Source organism: Coturnix japonica, chromosome 5 (genome assembly GCF_054131305.1).
Source record: "Coturnix japonica strain WE chromosome 5, WE-NBRP24, whole genome shotgun sequence".
Classification (NCBI taxonomy): domain Eukaryota; kingdom Metazoa; phylum Chordata; class Aves; order Galliformes; family Phasianidae; genus Coturnix; species Coturnix japonica.
In genome coordinates, this window is record NC_140667.1 from 46,962,748 (window position 1) to 46,977,423 (window position 14,676).

Sequence of the window (14,676 nt, forward strand, 5' to 3'; positions counted from 1 at the left end):
ATTCTGCCATCACATCCACTGCAATGGACACAAAAAGACATCGTTCAGAATATCCTTGATCTACTACTGCAGGTATTTTTACAAACAATCCCAACCCAGGAATCTGAATTAGCTGCCCTAAATTAGCTACTTGTGACACCTATAACCAGTTGAGGGATAAAGTTTATCCAGCAGTAGAGACTCTATGTCTTTAGGTTAGATTTTCATATTGGACTTCCCTAGAAGGAACCTCTTGCAGATACAGTGCAAATTTAGAAACATGGATGATTTTGGAAAGTTATACTCAGCAACTAAACCACTTCTTCAAGACCAGAAAAATCTATGCTTTTGCAACTGTCCCGGATTCTTGTCCCAACTGTTGTTTATTTCAAAGAAGCTGTATGATTATGTAAACCCTACTGAACTGAGAAGAAATGAAAATACGGACTGTTGAATTCTTAGCTATTGGTAATATCCAGATAACAAACAAGTTAAGCTGTGCAGATAGAAAAGTAATTTGCAAAGATATTCCAGTTTTGAAAAATTTTGTATACTTGTTTCACTTTCTGAAAATGTGCATAGCACTGAAGAACTGATATTGTGATGGAAATAAGGTGCTGGTAATTTCATTACAAGATGCCAGTAACATTCCCTACTGTAAGTAAGAGTTCCTCAAATATTTCATATGTAATTAAATGAACTGGTAGGTTAGTAATGGCACAGTCTATTTCAAAAAGATGTGCCTGTATTCCACAATCAAATTCAAAATAAAAAACAATTTATCAAATATACTTCTTATGAATTTCTCAACTTATCCAAGAATGTTTATTTTTTCCATGAATGACCTTTAAATAATCACAAATTATAACCACTTCAGGCTAGATACCTCTCTGTGACAAGTTCTGTCTCAATGTATTTTTCTTGGGAATGGTTGCAGTCAGTGTAGGAACACAAGTTGCCTTTCTCAAAGAACATAAGTAAATTCCTAATGGACAACAGCTTCCTCAAAATTAATGGTAAAAGCACAGAAAAGCTACTCAAGAGGACACCTGTTGCTTTGGAAAAATCTGTAACAAAAAAATTTTTTTCCTACCTCCTTGCAACATGCAAGAAAACCACCAAGAGAGCATTCTAAATCAAGGTATTATTTCTGTTCTGCAATTTATTTTTTTAGCTCACTTTACCCCTACCCATTAGCCCAGGACTAACTCAGAATAAGATATATGTCAGTGAACAACAGTATAATTAAAAGTCCTGCTGCTACACCTTGTTTGAAACATTTGAGAGTCTGGGAGTTGCAGGGAACTCATATTAAAAATAAAAAGGATGTAATCACAGCACTCTGTATAGTTTAAGGCAAGAGTAATTTTCTGTTTGCTCTGATTATCTATATCACATGTAAACACACAAAGACTAGAATCCATCTATATCGTCAGGGTGAGTTAAAATACTCCTTACTTTCATAACTATAATTAATCTAGGCAAACTGTTTACAAATCACAAGATCATTTTTTTTTTACCATGATGTAAGGCAGAGTTATGTTAAAGATGCCTCCAGCCACAAATTTAAGCTAGATATTGTGCAGTAGTGTCCAGCCTCCTAAGCTGCACGTAGTAGATGGAAGTACAGTCATGTCTGTAGCATTTATTTTTTTAAATATTAAGCAACTAAACCACATGTTTTATTGTTCAGCATGCTACTACTAAGGATGCCTACACATGTAAGTCTTTTCTGTGCCATACTATTCTTTCTGGAAAAGTCATTCCAGACTGATGTCAGATTGAGTATACGAAGGCTGCAGACTTGTTATAATTGTAGTACTAAAACAAACTGTGCTTGGGCTAATACTTTCCACATTGCATTTCAGTCTGAAGTAATTTTTTCTTACTTTTGAGCAAAATCAGTTATGTCAGTTTTTGTGCTATTAGCAGAATTGTATTTTTCCCCATGTAATTTGTACATGCAAGTGTTTCAGATAAAGCTGAAACATCAGATGCTACCTATCTTTTAGACCACAACAATGATTTCAGAGACAGTCCAAGGCTGCATCTCATAGATTTGCGTTTCTGAACTAGAACTATTTTATGCTAGCATGTTTGTACTACTAGATTCTTCACCACTTGATGAGTGAGCTGGGATGGACTTTTAGTCTGCAGAAGAGGGATTTCAGAGGAGACCTCATTATGGCAAGGTGGGGGTTGGCCTCTTCTCCTCTGTAACTAGCAATAGGACTAGAGGGAATGGCCTCACATTGCATCAGGGGACATTCAGATCAGATATTCTGAAAAATTTCTTCTCTGAAAGAGCAGTCAGACACAGGAACAGGCTGCCCAGTGATGTGGTGGAGTCACTGTCCCTGGAAGTGTTCAAGAAACGTTTAGATGTTGTACTAAGGGGCATGGTTTAGTGGGGTAATATTGGTAGTAGGTGGACAGTGGAAGAGACCTTCAAGATGGTCCTTTCCAAGTCTTGGTGATTCTGTGATCTTAGAGTGCTGCTTTTACAGGGAGAATTTGTACAAGTTTCTTCCAAACAACAAAGCCGCCATTATGCAAATACACTTTTAAAATGCATTTGCTAAGAAAGCTTTAAGTTTCTCTCTCACAATCTCTCTTTATTTATTTATCTTTCAGTTGAAAGAACTCAAGTAAAAAAAAAAAAAATAAAAAAATAAAAATAAAAGCAGGTTATTTCTACCAGGTTCTGATTAGCTCCCACTAAAGTGAAACGAATGGAAGATAACCACAGTCAGCACCTGGATAAACAGGCTTACCTGCCACATCAAGAAAAATACTGAGAAGTATTGAGAAAGCAAAACCATAGAAGAACTAGTGAAAAAGATTATATCCAGTGGAAATGCTTCTTATTGATTTTAGCACTTTAGTTGAACTTTAGAACTAAGAAAGTAAATAAAAGCCTTTTTTTCCTCCAGTACACAGAGTATATAAATTTATCATTCCTGCTGTTCAGATAGAGGGCACAAGGTTCATAATATAAACCAGGAATATTCATTAGGCAGCAGTTTAATCATGGAAGTTATCCGAATGGCACAGTTACTGCCCCAAATGATACTTATCTCAGAAATTTGTGGTAGGTTGGATAAGAGTCCAAACTGCACCGATTTGGGACTATCTTTGCTTGATTAGAAGTTATGAATATTTCTCTGATCTCAAGGTTTCCAGTTCGTTTCCACATTCAGCAATGCTTCAAATTGTGCAACTTCATTTTCATCATTTGAGATAAGTTTCACTTGCCCTCCAGTAATGTCACTGAAATGTTTCATTATTCATATTGGTATTATCTGATTGATTCACAGTTTATTTTGTACACATCTTTTGTATCCTCAAACTTTGGAAACTGTCTTCTAGATATGGCCCTCTTAATATTTTTATTTCAGTTCACACTAACATTTCATATTTCAGTGAAGAAAATATTTCCCAGTACAACAGAAAACACATGACATTAATTTTGGATATTTTTCATCTGCTTTGTCTACATCAGCTCAGGTAGCTGCTGCGCCAAGTGCTTAATAAAAGTATTGTGTCTAATTTACAAAGAACCCTATTCAATGAAACAGCAAAACACCCTTTTGGCTTGCCCAACTGAATACATAAGAGACATCTGGAAAATTGGTCTAATTTCACATTGTAAAGTAATAAAGAAAACTTAGAAAAACTTTCACTTTGAATTTGCCTTTACTGACTAAGAATTATACCATGTAGATAATTATAACCCTAAAGGACGTAGCAGCAGATACAGCTGATATTTTAATTATTTTTCTGATTACTACTTAAGGGCATATCACTTCCCCCACATAAACACACTTACACCTGATGTATCCCTATTATTATGCTGACATTTCCAGTGAATTCCCTCCTTCAAACCCAAGGAAAGTCTCTCAGGTCAATTTTGACTTGCCCATTCGGTATTTATTTACAGATGCAGAAAATAGATCTGCTGTGGCTTTGTTTCCTCTCAAGCTGTCTTGGGCTAATTCTTTTCCTATCATGGGGCCACTCTGTCCTTATTTAACTTCATTATATCTAAATTATGTCCCATAACCTTTGCCATTAGGATTTCCTTAATAGGAAAAAGATGGAACACTATTAATGTGGCTGAATTTTCCATTTAAACAATTCTAACTTCAATACTTTCTATATTTGAGGTTGCCTAAGATTTTCCTCCCATCACGAACAAAGAGAAAAATATTGGTAAAACGAGCAACATAAGAATGACAAGCTTACTGTCAATATCCTGCTCAGCATGTAAAGTTGGCAGTTGCTTAACACTTACTCCACTTTCATAATGATGGACACTGGAAAATGTAGTATTTTTCTCTCTCAGCCTTTCCTAATTCACTCCATATGTAAGCCAGACTTCCATACACTTACCTCATGCACCCAGATTTCTAGCACCCCCTCCCAATGTAGGGCCAGGGTCTCCAAAGTGAAGAGGGGAAATTACCTTGGTGGTTTGTGGTTTTAATGCACACTATCAATCTCACATACTCAGAATCACTAAAAATCAGCAACTCCTTAGAGAGCCAAGATTTAATTTGGATCACACGTTACCGGCCAGACTAGAGAGTATGTTTACAATAACAATATTTACTTATATTCACCAACAGATGGTAAAACTGTGCAGGGAGGAATGTTTGAAAAGTGATTAGTTTTTAACAAAAACAATGGTCATACCAGATACAGATTGTCAATGAAAAGCAAATCAGATACGTGCTCACAAAAATACTGCATGGTTTTTCAAATTATTTTACAGATATTTCTTCTTATATTTCGTCCCTATGCACATATTTCAAAATTGAAAGTCATATTTACTCTGTTCCTCCAGTTCTTCAGTCACTATCCCTTCATCATAACAGAATGGTGCACTCAACACCAGAACATTTTCTTTCTCGAGATGTTTCCAAAGAGCTGACATCACTGACCATAGCTACAACTCACTGAGCCTCTCTTCCTATAGAAGTATTAGCTCAGATAACTATATCTTTTCCTCCCTCTTTAAGAAGGCTGGTTCACATGGCTGCACTCTCTTTAGTTATACTAATATGCCTTAGTTGTTGTTTTTCATTTGTTTCTCCCCCCCCCCCCAAAATATTAGTGTATAATTTGGCTGTTCTCACTGGACTTTCATTTTATACACAAGCTGCCCTGAAGTGAAAAAAATAAACATTACCCTCCTGCCACACATACATATTTCATAAGACAGTTCTACAAAGAAAGCATCGGTAGTCTCTAATAGATCCAGACAGAAAGGGAAAGGAAAAAAAAATCAGAATGAAAAATTATGTATGGAAGTTAGACAGGGAAGTCCTCAAGAACTGGTACTACATGATCAATTTCACAGCTAAAGGGCAGTTTGCTCATTAAATGATATTGGCTAACATGAAAGTTAAATCTAGGCTGCAAAAGTTAACTTGCATTTAACATGAATTATACCATGATAATACAGGAATTTTGACCATCAATCACTTCCTGAAAACTGTCCAACTGACACTTCTACCATTTTTGTATTTCCTAACATTCTGTCCATTTATGGAAATTCTTCAGTCTGCTTAGAGAGTGGCACAAGACACGCTGAAAACAGAAGATTTTGCTAAAGAAATTAATTTTTGTGCATTTTACTTCCTGAAATACAACTACTTTTTTCCTGTGATCAACTATAAAATTATAGTACTCTTTTTCACAACTCTTCCTCTGACCCTAGCCATACTACTGAAAGACAATCTAGTTCTTTTGAGTCAGAGTTGCTTGGGGCAATTTACCACAGATGTGGAAAGAAAACTCAGCCCAGCATGAAAACAAGGACTTTAATAATTATTTTAAGCATTCATGTTGAATTATAAAGCATATTTGTGTTTGTAAACAATACAGCATTTTATTTCCAAGACACGTGAATGTCTCAGTATATGTACTGTTTGTGATTGCTTATTCAAATTGACAAGTAGTCAAAAATAAACAACAACAAAAATGTAGCAAATAAAGACTACTGTGGTCAGTTTTGCAAGTTAATGTGTGTTTACCTGGCAGACTTAAGTGGAGAAGACTGCTGCTTGTGATAAACAGTTCAGTTGTACAACTTAAATATAGCAGCATGGAGTTATGTGTAAATTAATTAAAATCACTTCTGTAAGCATGTTGTAGATGTACTCTAATAGGAAATTAAATAAAAAAAAGATTCCAAGCAAAAAACAGGTCTGAAATAATTACTGAACTACTGGATCTCAAAAATCCAATCTTGCACCAACTGGCAAGTTTTGCTTCCGTCTGCCTTGTCCCGTAGGTCTTGTGATCAAGGAGACTATATCGCTATGTTCACCAGGGTTTCTAGGCAGAAAAACAGTACTTTTCTTGTGCTGTTTGAGTTGTTGTTTTTCCTTTTCTCCATCACTAGCAACTTCAATTAAAATCATTATCTTGGTTAGCAAACAAACATCTTCTGTATTGAAATACGTAGAAAAAATATGTTGGTGCCTACATTATCATAACATTGAACACTTTTGTACTGTAAGATGAGCATATTTTACTTGAAGCCATTCCAAATCACTACTATGCATCCTGAAAAATAGACTTACCCTTCAAACTAGTGGGTGCTAGCCTCAAAACAAGCAAAAGGAAACAAGTTTCCCATAATACATAATTATGCAGTGGGACATGCTGTACCAGATGCTATGAATAGCAGCAGTTGAGATGAGTTCAGAGGAAAAGTAGACAAGTTTATGGAAGAGAAATCTAATGAGGCAAAGTCACCTCAATACCACATCATTATGCCTGGATCAGGAGGCCCCCAACCCGCAAATTGTTGACTGTGAGAATATTCCCAGGAAGCGTCACTGCCTGCTTCCCTACACTCATATGCCTCTACAGACATGGACTTTAATGACTGTCAAAGTCAGGATGAAAGGTTCTGTAACTATTCCTGCAGTTAACATCCAATATTTTGTTTGGGTCAGAGACATATTTCAGTGTTGTTGGTGTTCAGTCTTTCCTTTAGTGAAAGCTCTAATGAATTGTTGACAGAAAGCAACCTTTGGAGATTTATTGTGGATGGTTGCTGCTAAAATGTAGCTGTAAATTAGACAACAAGCTTTCCAGGACAGGAGTCAACTTTTTGTTATGTGTTTGTATGATGCCCACAAAGAAGTCTTCTGATGAGGACAACAGGTTTCCTGGAACAGCAGGTCCTGAATGTTTCCACTTGCAACCTCACTTGAAAGGGCACCATGACTTTCTAAAATTTCTGGGATTGTGTCAAAATTCATATTTACTCAGCCTTTTATATTTCTGTGATCATATTCCCCAAGCAGGAATAACAATTCCATGTTTAGGAATTAGCGTCCATGGCTGCTACCAGAATGCAAACAAACTCCAGAGAAAGACTGAACTACAGTTCCTTCTAGCACAATGTCTGCAATTGTCATTGCAAAGAAGCTGAAACAAGAGACCAAGCAAAGAAAAGAGTTAACCAGAGTTTTTCCTCATTCTTTAAAAGGAGAAGCAGTGTAGATCCTGCCAGCTTCTGTTGCCATATAAAGAGTACCAAACACACAAGTGCTTGGAAAAGGAAGGTATAATATGATGTAGCCAAGCTGCAACAACAGTCCACTTATCTGTGGTGCAATAATGTGAACAAATGGGTATGATAAAATTAGTTTATAGGAGGAGAAAATAGCAACTTGCCATTTTTCCCCCTTTAAAAATGTCCAGTAAACAAAAAAGATGTTAAGTTATCCTATCCCTATTTTCTTCTGTACATCTGTTATCTTCCTGCAGCCAATTTTTCTATGACAAGCTGATGTTTTGTTGAAGCAAATCCAGTAGCAGTACAGCTGTGCTGTAGTGCATAACAGCGACCCATTACTCACCATCCTGAGAACCATGCAAAGCTTGGGAAGGATAATTGCCTCTGAATTTCAAGACTCTCCATGCTTTCTTTCCACTTACAGTATTCCATAGGGCAAGGAGTACAACTCGGTAGTGATTTTATAGCACATCATCTATTCCAGCAATAATACCAAGTAGCTTATTTCATCAAGGAGCAGTTATTTTTCATTAAGCTTGCATTTCCTGCTAGGAAATAGACTGCATATGGATGATCACCATGCCATAGCTGACCTATAATTGACATTCTAACTTACCTCATTCCCACACTCTCACTTACAGAAAAAGTGAGTGGAAGATCATCCATTTTCAAGAGTAAATTTTAGTTGCTCTTTAGTTTTCCATTATCAAGCAAGGTGCAATTTTAGACTAACTGTACATATAACCCAAGAATAGAAGATGAATGACTAATAGCAGTTTTTTCACTAATAATTGTCTGTATGCCAAGTAAATTTATTTTGCCATCACATGACAGGGTGTTTATCTTCACCATCCAAACCTTGAATTATTACATATTACCTATGCAATTCAATCTCAAACTACACTATTTCATAGCAACGCTTCATATGGGAGAGAAACATCTTTGTTAGTTGCAACTCTGTCATTTACAATTCTGCTCTGTAAATTTTTCTCTTGCATGTCCAGCTTTTCTATGCATATTTCAGAACTACCCAAACAGTGTTCACTGGTGAAGAATAATAGGTTTAGTTCCGAAGTGGACACTGAAACAGTTTCATTGCTTATTGTTAGCACACCTCCATACTTCTAGAGGGAAAAGTCTTAAACGTCCTTTGAAATGCAGATATGAACACTTTATTGCTATTGTTCAAGGATTCTATGAGCGTAGTTTCAATAGTACTATTCCTAATATATACTGGAAAGAAGACACTTTTAGTTTTAATACTTTGCTTTCTTACTTCCTGATATTCTATAAGCATTGGTTTGGAAACTTCCCTCATATGAAGCTTCAATGCAATGCTGTGTAAGTGATCCCTTGGTTATCCCATGCTCGTGCACATTGAAGGGGCCCACAGATGATTCTTTATAGTTATCTTTGTGTCCTGTGAGAGGTGTTCCAGCTAGCCTGAAGTAGTGCAGCATATTCTTAGCTTTTCAGTCTAAAACCTCAGTGTTCAAAGATAACCTTGGGTGTCCACAAACTTTCTAGTATAGTTTTATAGCTTGCTCGTGTTGAGTGTTCCTTTAGCTGTGTAATGCTATATAAGCCAGCATTACTTTAGGTCATAAAGGCAGTGAGAAGAACTGGGAAGCAATAAAAAATAAAAATAAAAATAAAAAAAATCACAAAACAGGCCCATGAAATCCCATCAGCGTTTTCCTTACAGAACAAAATATTATGACTTCTACCTATTACAAAGTTATCAGTTCTGAAGAGAAATAAACAGTGAAACAAACTAGAGAAAATGTGCATTACTCAGAGTGAAAAGCATTTCCTCAGTAAAATGCCACCCTGATACAACCTTTATCTTCTCTCACGAGGTTTTTTCATTCTTCTTTACATGCTACTCAACACCACACCAATGAAATTAGTTTCTAGTTCTGTTTTCTTTCTAATTTTCACAGTTTACTCCATACTCATGTACCATCTCCGTGAAGTATTATTTTCACTTCTCTCCACCACTTCCTTCTCCAACCAACCCCATGGTCCTCTTCATCCTTCTTCCTTTTTACACTAATTTTACTTTACTTTTATTTTTTTTATCCTTTACATTCAGCTTCTCCATTCAGAATAGAAAATACATCCGACCATTTTTCACACTAGTAGACACTCCATTTTGCAAAAGCTGTGTACACCATGTTTCGCATTGATGCTGCTACATTAAGTACTCATACCCCTGCTATGCCTTTAGGTAAATGGAGTTAGACAAACTCAGCTAGAGCTAAAACCCTCCTCTAACTTGTTTGTCAAATAATTCCATGCACACTTCTGCACTCCAAAGCAGAGACCTGCCAGCAGCTATTTCCCAGTTCACCTTTCTTGCTGAAGACAGAGGGTTTCCCACACAAGATTCTATCCCACCGTGTGTACTTCAGCATCTTAAAAGAAAGCCAGTCCTCTCATGGGATGTCTCACTAAGAAATACTAACCATGATTTTAAAGACATTTAGTACTCACAAAGCAAGCTCTAAAGTATCAGAAATACTCGAATTGTTCTATTTTTTAAAATGCACTAAAAGGCACAGATATAGCCACACAGTTCGATACAGGTTCCACCACTTCTTATCAAGGAATACAGAAAGGGAATGTGAAACTAACTATAATAGTTGGTGTTTTTCTCAAGTGGATGTTAATTTCTAACTAAATTACATATTTAAATAGTATTATAAATAATAACCAAGCTAACGTACATAATTATATTACATTGGAAACCCAAACTGAAAGCAAACCTTCCCAAGTGCCACCTAAAACTTCTAGTCAGATTGCCTTAATACAATGAAGTAACCAAAGACCAATCAATTCGGAACTTAATACAAGCTGTTGACAGATAACACAATGTAGATGCATTTAGGAAAATAACTATTTAGGTATGCACAGTGTTACACCACATAAAGAAATGTACAAGCTTACTTCGGCTCAAAATGAAGTTATGTTATTCTTTAAAGAAAGTGGTCATGATAGAGCTTCACCAGCAAAGTAGCTGTTAAGAAACTGGCAACTGAAAAGTTGGGGAAAGTCCTGATTTTTCCTCAAAACATCAATTTAATACTTAACATTCTAGAATAAAAAACTGACTAAAGAACAGTAGAATTTTAGTCTGCATCGAATCTGTATCTCCCTTCAAAATAGACATTGAAACTTGCATATATACACTGCAAAATGCCAGAGAAAGCAAAAGCAGGGGAGAAAAAAATCCTAGCTTACCTTACCACTTTGATGACCACAAGATGACATTTTAAAGGCCATTCATCCTCTTCACCCCTTAGTTCTCCACCTGCAAAATAGAAATATTTAATATATTTACATATTTTATATTATGTTTATATATAATACACATTATACATAATATATTATTATAATATACTGCATTTATTAATTGACTTCACCTAGAAAATGGCAACTTATTTCAACACAAAGGAAAATTTCTAGCAATGATGTATCACTAGAGTGAAGTAGAAGAACATTATGAATGTCTGTAGGATCAGGGGTGAGAAATCCAAACTTTACCAAAAAAATTACTTTGAATCACTGTAAAACTTCTCACTTCTCTCCTCATCTCAATCAATATAATATATTGCATAAGGAATTAAGACAAATGTACTTCCCAAATGGATATATATTTTTAGTATTACTAGATTTGAACACATAATGTAAATATCTGACAGTTGCTAAAAGAAAAGGAAATTATGGCCGCTCCAGACTACATCCATCTTCAAGCAATCTGTTGCGTGCCTGATCTACTTTTATTAGTATTTATTAGTATTTATTACCTTCAACACATGAAACCAACTAAGTTTAGTATCACAAGAGTATTTTTACACAATCTAGATTTTTAAAAGCAATGTTAATGGAAGAGATTGTCTCCTATCAGGTTTACCTTATAAAAGTAGAGTATGTAGTTACCAATGCGTGATACTCCATGTTTTTAAAATTACAGTCCTTAGAGATTTGTTTGGCATGGAATGAAAACCACTAACAAATTGCTAGTGGTAAAATATTGCATGAACATTGTTTCTTGCAAAATATTGGAAATAACTATTGTTGCATTACTCAACAGTTAGGCAACCTCTGTTTACTGTAAGCATTAGCTCCTTGAACAACGTGTCCTGAATACGTAAATTCATTCCCTTTGGATCCAAAATCCCAGATCCTAACATTTGGATCATAAAAGTAAAACAAAAATATATGAACAAGTCTTCTTGCTAGCTGGTGGAAATTGTTTTCTTCATATGAATAAAAAAATCTATAAACAGAGCCCTGCTTATTTTTCAAAAAAATTCCTCACACATTTCATTTACTGTAGAAATATTTGTTTTTTCTTGCTGTATATATACACATCAAATCTTGTAGTGACTCTTAAGAAAAAAAAAGCAGAACATTCTCCACCATACTCCACTGTCTCATTTAGATCCATGCAATTGCATTTGAGAAGAGGGCCAACATATTACTACCCTCTCTACATGCAGAATGGAAGTAATTGGAAAAGAGATGAAGAAACTCTACATTCAATGCTGTGACAGCAGAACATAAACTCATTTCTCCCCCACGTAAGACTAGACACAGCAAACTAAACACTGGCTCATCTGAAAAAGCAGAAACAAAACCAAGTTTTGTTTCATACTTTAGCACTCTTTTATAGTGATGTACAGTAGACAAAAACAGACTTGGCATGTAACCATCAGTCTAGCTTCCTCATTTTCCTCACATAGGGTTTTTGTTGGTGATTTTCTTATTATTACTTTGCTTGTTTTCCTGTAAAGATACGTTGGAACAAGTCTTCTGGATAGAAATCTTTCCAGCTCAAAGCCAGCCAACTGACATCATCACTTCTTTGAGTCTCAAGTTCACTCACTCTAAGCTAGTCTACAGATCACACCAAGTAGAGTGGTGCAACCAACACAATGGAGGGTAGAAGACACCATTCAGACAGACTTGAACAGCCTTAGGAGATATTTAGCTCATGCAAACCTCATGAAGTTTGTTAACAAAGTCAAGTACAAAATCCTATACCTAGGTCATGTTAGAATTGCTCTAGAAGGTGGCTAGAGTCTTTCAATGAAGACAGGCTGAGAGAGCTGAGGCTCTTCAGCCTGGAAAAGACTAAAGGGAAATCTTACATCAGTCTTATGGTATTTAAGGTATTTAAAGGTGGCTACAGAAAAAAACAGGGAGGGATACTTCATCAAATAATGTAAAAGTAGGAGAAGGGTAGTAGTTTTCAACTACAAGACAGTAGATTTCAATTAGCTATTAGGAAGAAAGTCTTCAATCAGAGGGTAGTGAGGCACTGAAACAGGCTGACCGGAGAAGTGGATGCTCCATCCCTCTGTTCAAGGTCAGGTTGGAAGAGCCTCTTAGCAAGCTCATCATGTGGAAGATATCCCTTAAATGGCTGGAACTGTTGGAACTAAATTTAAGATCCCGTTCAACAAAAACCATTCTATGATTCTGTGATTTCTAATGAAACTTTTTTATACCAAATGTACACTTTACAAACAAGAAGTGGTGGGTTTTTTTGGTTTGTTTGGTTTGGTTTTTTTTTCAGAGCTGTCTGCATTTATATTTTTTGTCTTTCAAATCATCATTACAAGTATAAAAGCACAGCTCTTGGAGAGTTTACTTAATTACTTCATTGTGGTTGACAACTAACATGGAGAAAATTAATTTAGATTGTACATTAATCCCAGAAGCTTAACAAAACTGGAATGCAGGAAAGAGCACAACCATCTTTATTGTAAACTGAGAGGAAAGAATGTCACAACATATTTAGCACACAATATGCCAGCAGTAGTAAAGCAGAGATGGGAGTTAGCACCTGTTCAAGAGAGGAACAAGCAAGCTAACACTGGGAGTTGGGGGAATTCCCCACTAAACTACACTCTACAGAAAGGAGGTCATGTTTACTCTTTTGAGAATGGAGAAAAGAAACAATTCTGAATCATATATGAACCATTACATTTAATTTTCTTAATCTCTGGCAGCTCCCAGGAGTCTTACAGGCTGAAAAATCTGGATTTTACAACTCTGGCAATTATCTGTGTTAATACCATAAACTTCTCTGTATCCATTTTCATTATCGTTAAGGGTTAGTCTTTCCATTTTATTCCCCTCCACAATTCTCCCTCTACCCTTTGGCCTTGATTTAGTATTTGCCTGTTAAAATTTTCTCCAGATAAAACTTGGCACAAAATCATCTTACAAATAGGCTTCAGCTAAAATAGTACTTTTTTTTTTTTCTTTGCAATTTAATTTAACTCTCTCACCAGGTGTTGTTAACAGGAAAAATAGTCAGGCTTAAATGTCAAAGGGGTCTTCTTAAAACTAATAAATGCAATTGGCTTAAGCAACCCACCCAGAAACCTAGGAAAACTAAATACTTGCACCTTATTTGTGTGACCTTAAGAGTTAATTCTTCTCTGAAACATTGAGTTAGTGCATGAAACAAAACTTTATATGGGGAAAAGGAGAAGACCAGCTTGATAACACTGAACAAAAAATAACCATCTACAAATAGGAACAGCAACACAATCTCATAATGGTGTTGAATCTAGGAGTCCCATTTTATCAAGTATGAAGCAGCAGGCTAAATGTAAAACTGATTGCAACACTTCTGAGGAACAGATGAAACATTCTAAATGAAAACCCAAAGCAGAGACCAAGGAAGAGAATCAACCACTGCAATTTTCCTTGGGGATTAAGTGGAAATTCATGGCAGTTATTACTGCTGAGTGGAGGATGGGCAAATCCACAGGGACCAATAGATCAGGTAGCAGGAAAGACCAAGAGACAACCAGACAGCATGTAGGAGGATTTTAAAAAAGAAACTAAGCAGAGAAGACAAGAGTTAGGGTAGTTCCTTGTCCAAGCATAGTTCTAAAGCTATGAGCTTCTCATGTTTACTTCTTGCATCATTCAGGGAAATGCAAGCTTAAAGATATTCTTTGTACACAGAATTGCAACAAAGCATAATTATATTTCATCATCTGTTTGCAAAATCAGTGACCTCAGATATCTGCTAATCACCCAGGATGAAGAATGAAAACCCCCCACTGTATGGGAGATTGGTAATCACAGTGTGAACCACTGATTAATCAGCTGGGGCAAATGCTGGGTCAGCTGCA

At 36.0% G+C, this 14,676-nt stretch overlaps 1 protein-coding gene across 8 annotated transcripts in view; it reads right to left on the reverse strand.

Moving 5' to 3' along the window:
* The window catches only part of LOC146760789 (uncharacterized), a 207,806-nt gene that overhangs the window by 52,652 nt on the left and 140,478 nt on the right, over positions 1–14,676 (reverse strand). For all 8 annotated transcript variants that reach the window (XR_014947269.1, XR_014947268.1, XR_014947266.1 and 5 more), the window contains one exon: positions 10,760–10,829. Coding sequence is in view for 2 of the 8 variants with exons in the window: in XM_085550585.1 (XP_085406711.1) it covers positions 10,760–10,829 (70 nt within the window). In the remaining 6 variants the exon portion in view is untranslated. The remainder of the gene's footprint in view (positions 1–10,759; positions 10,830–14,676) is intronic.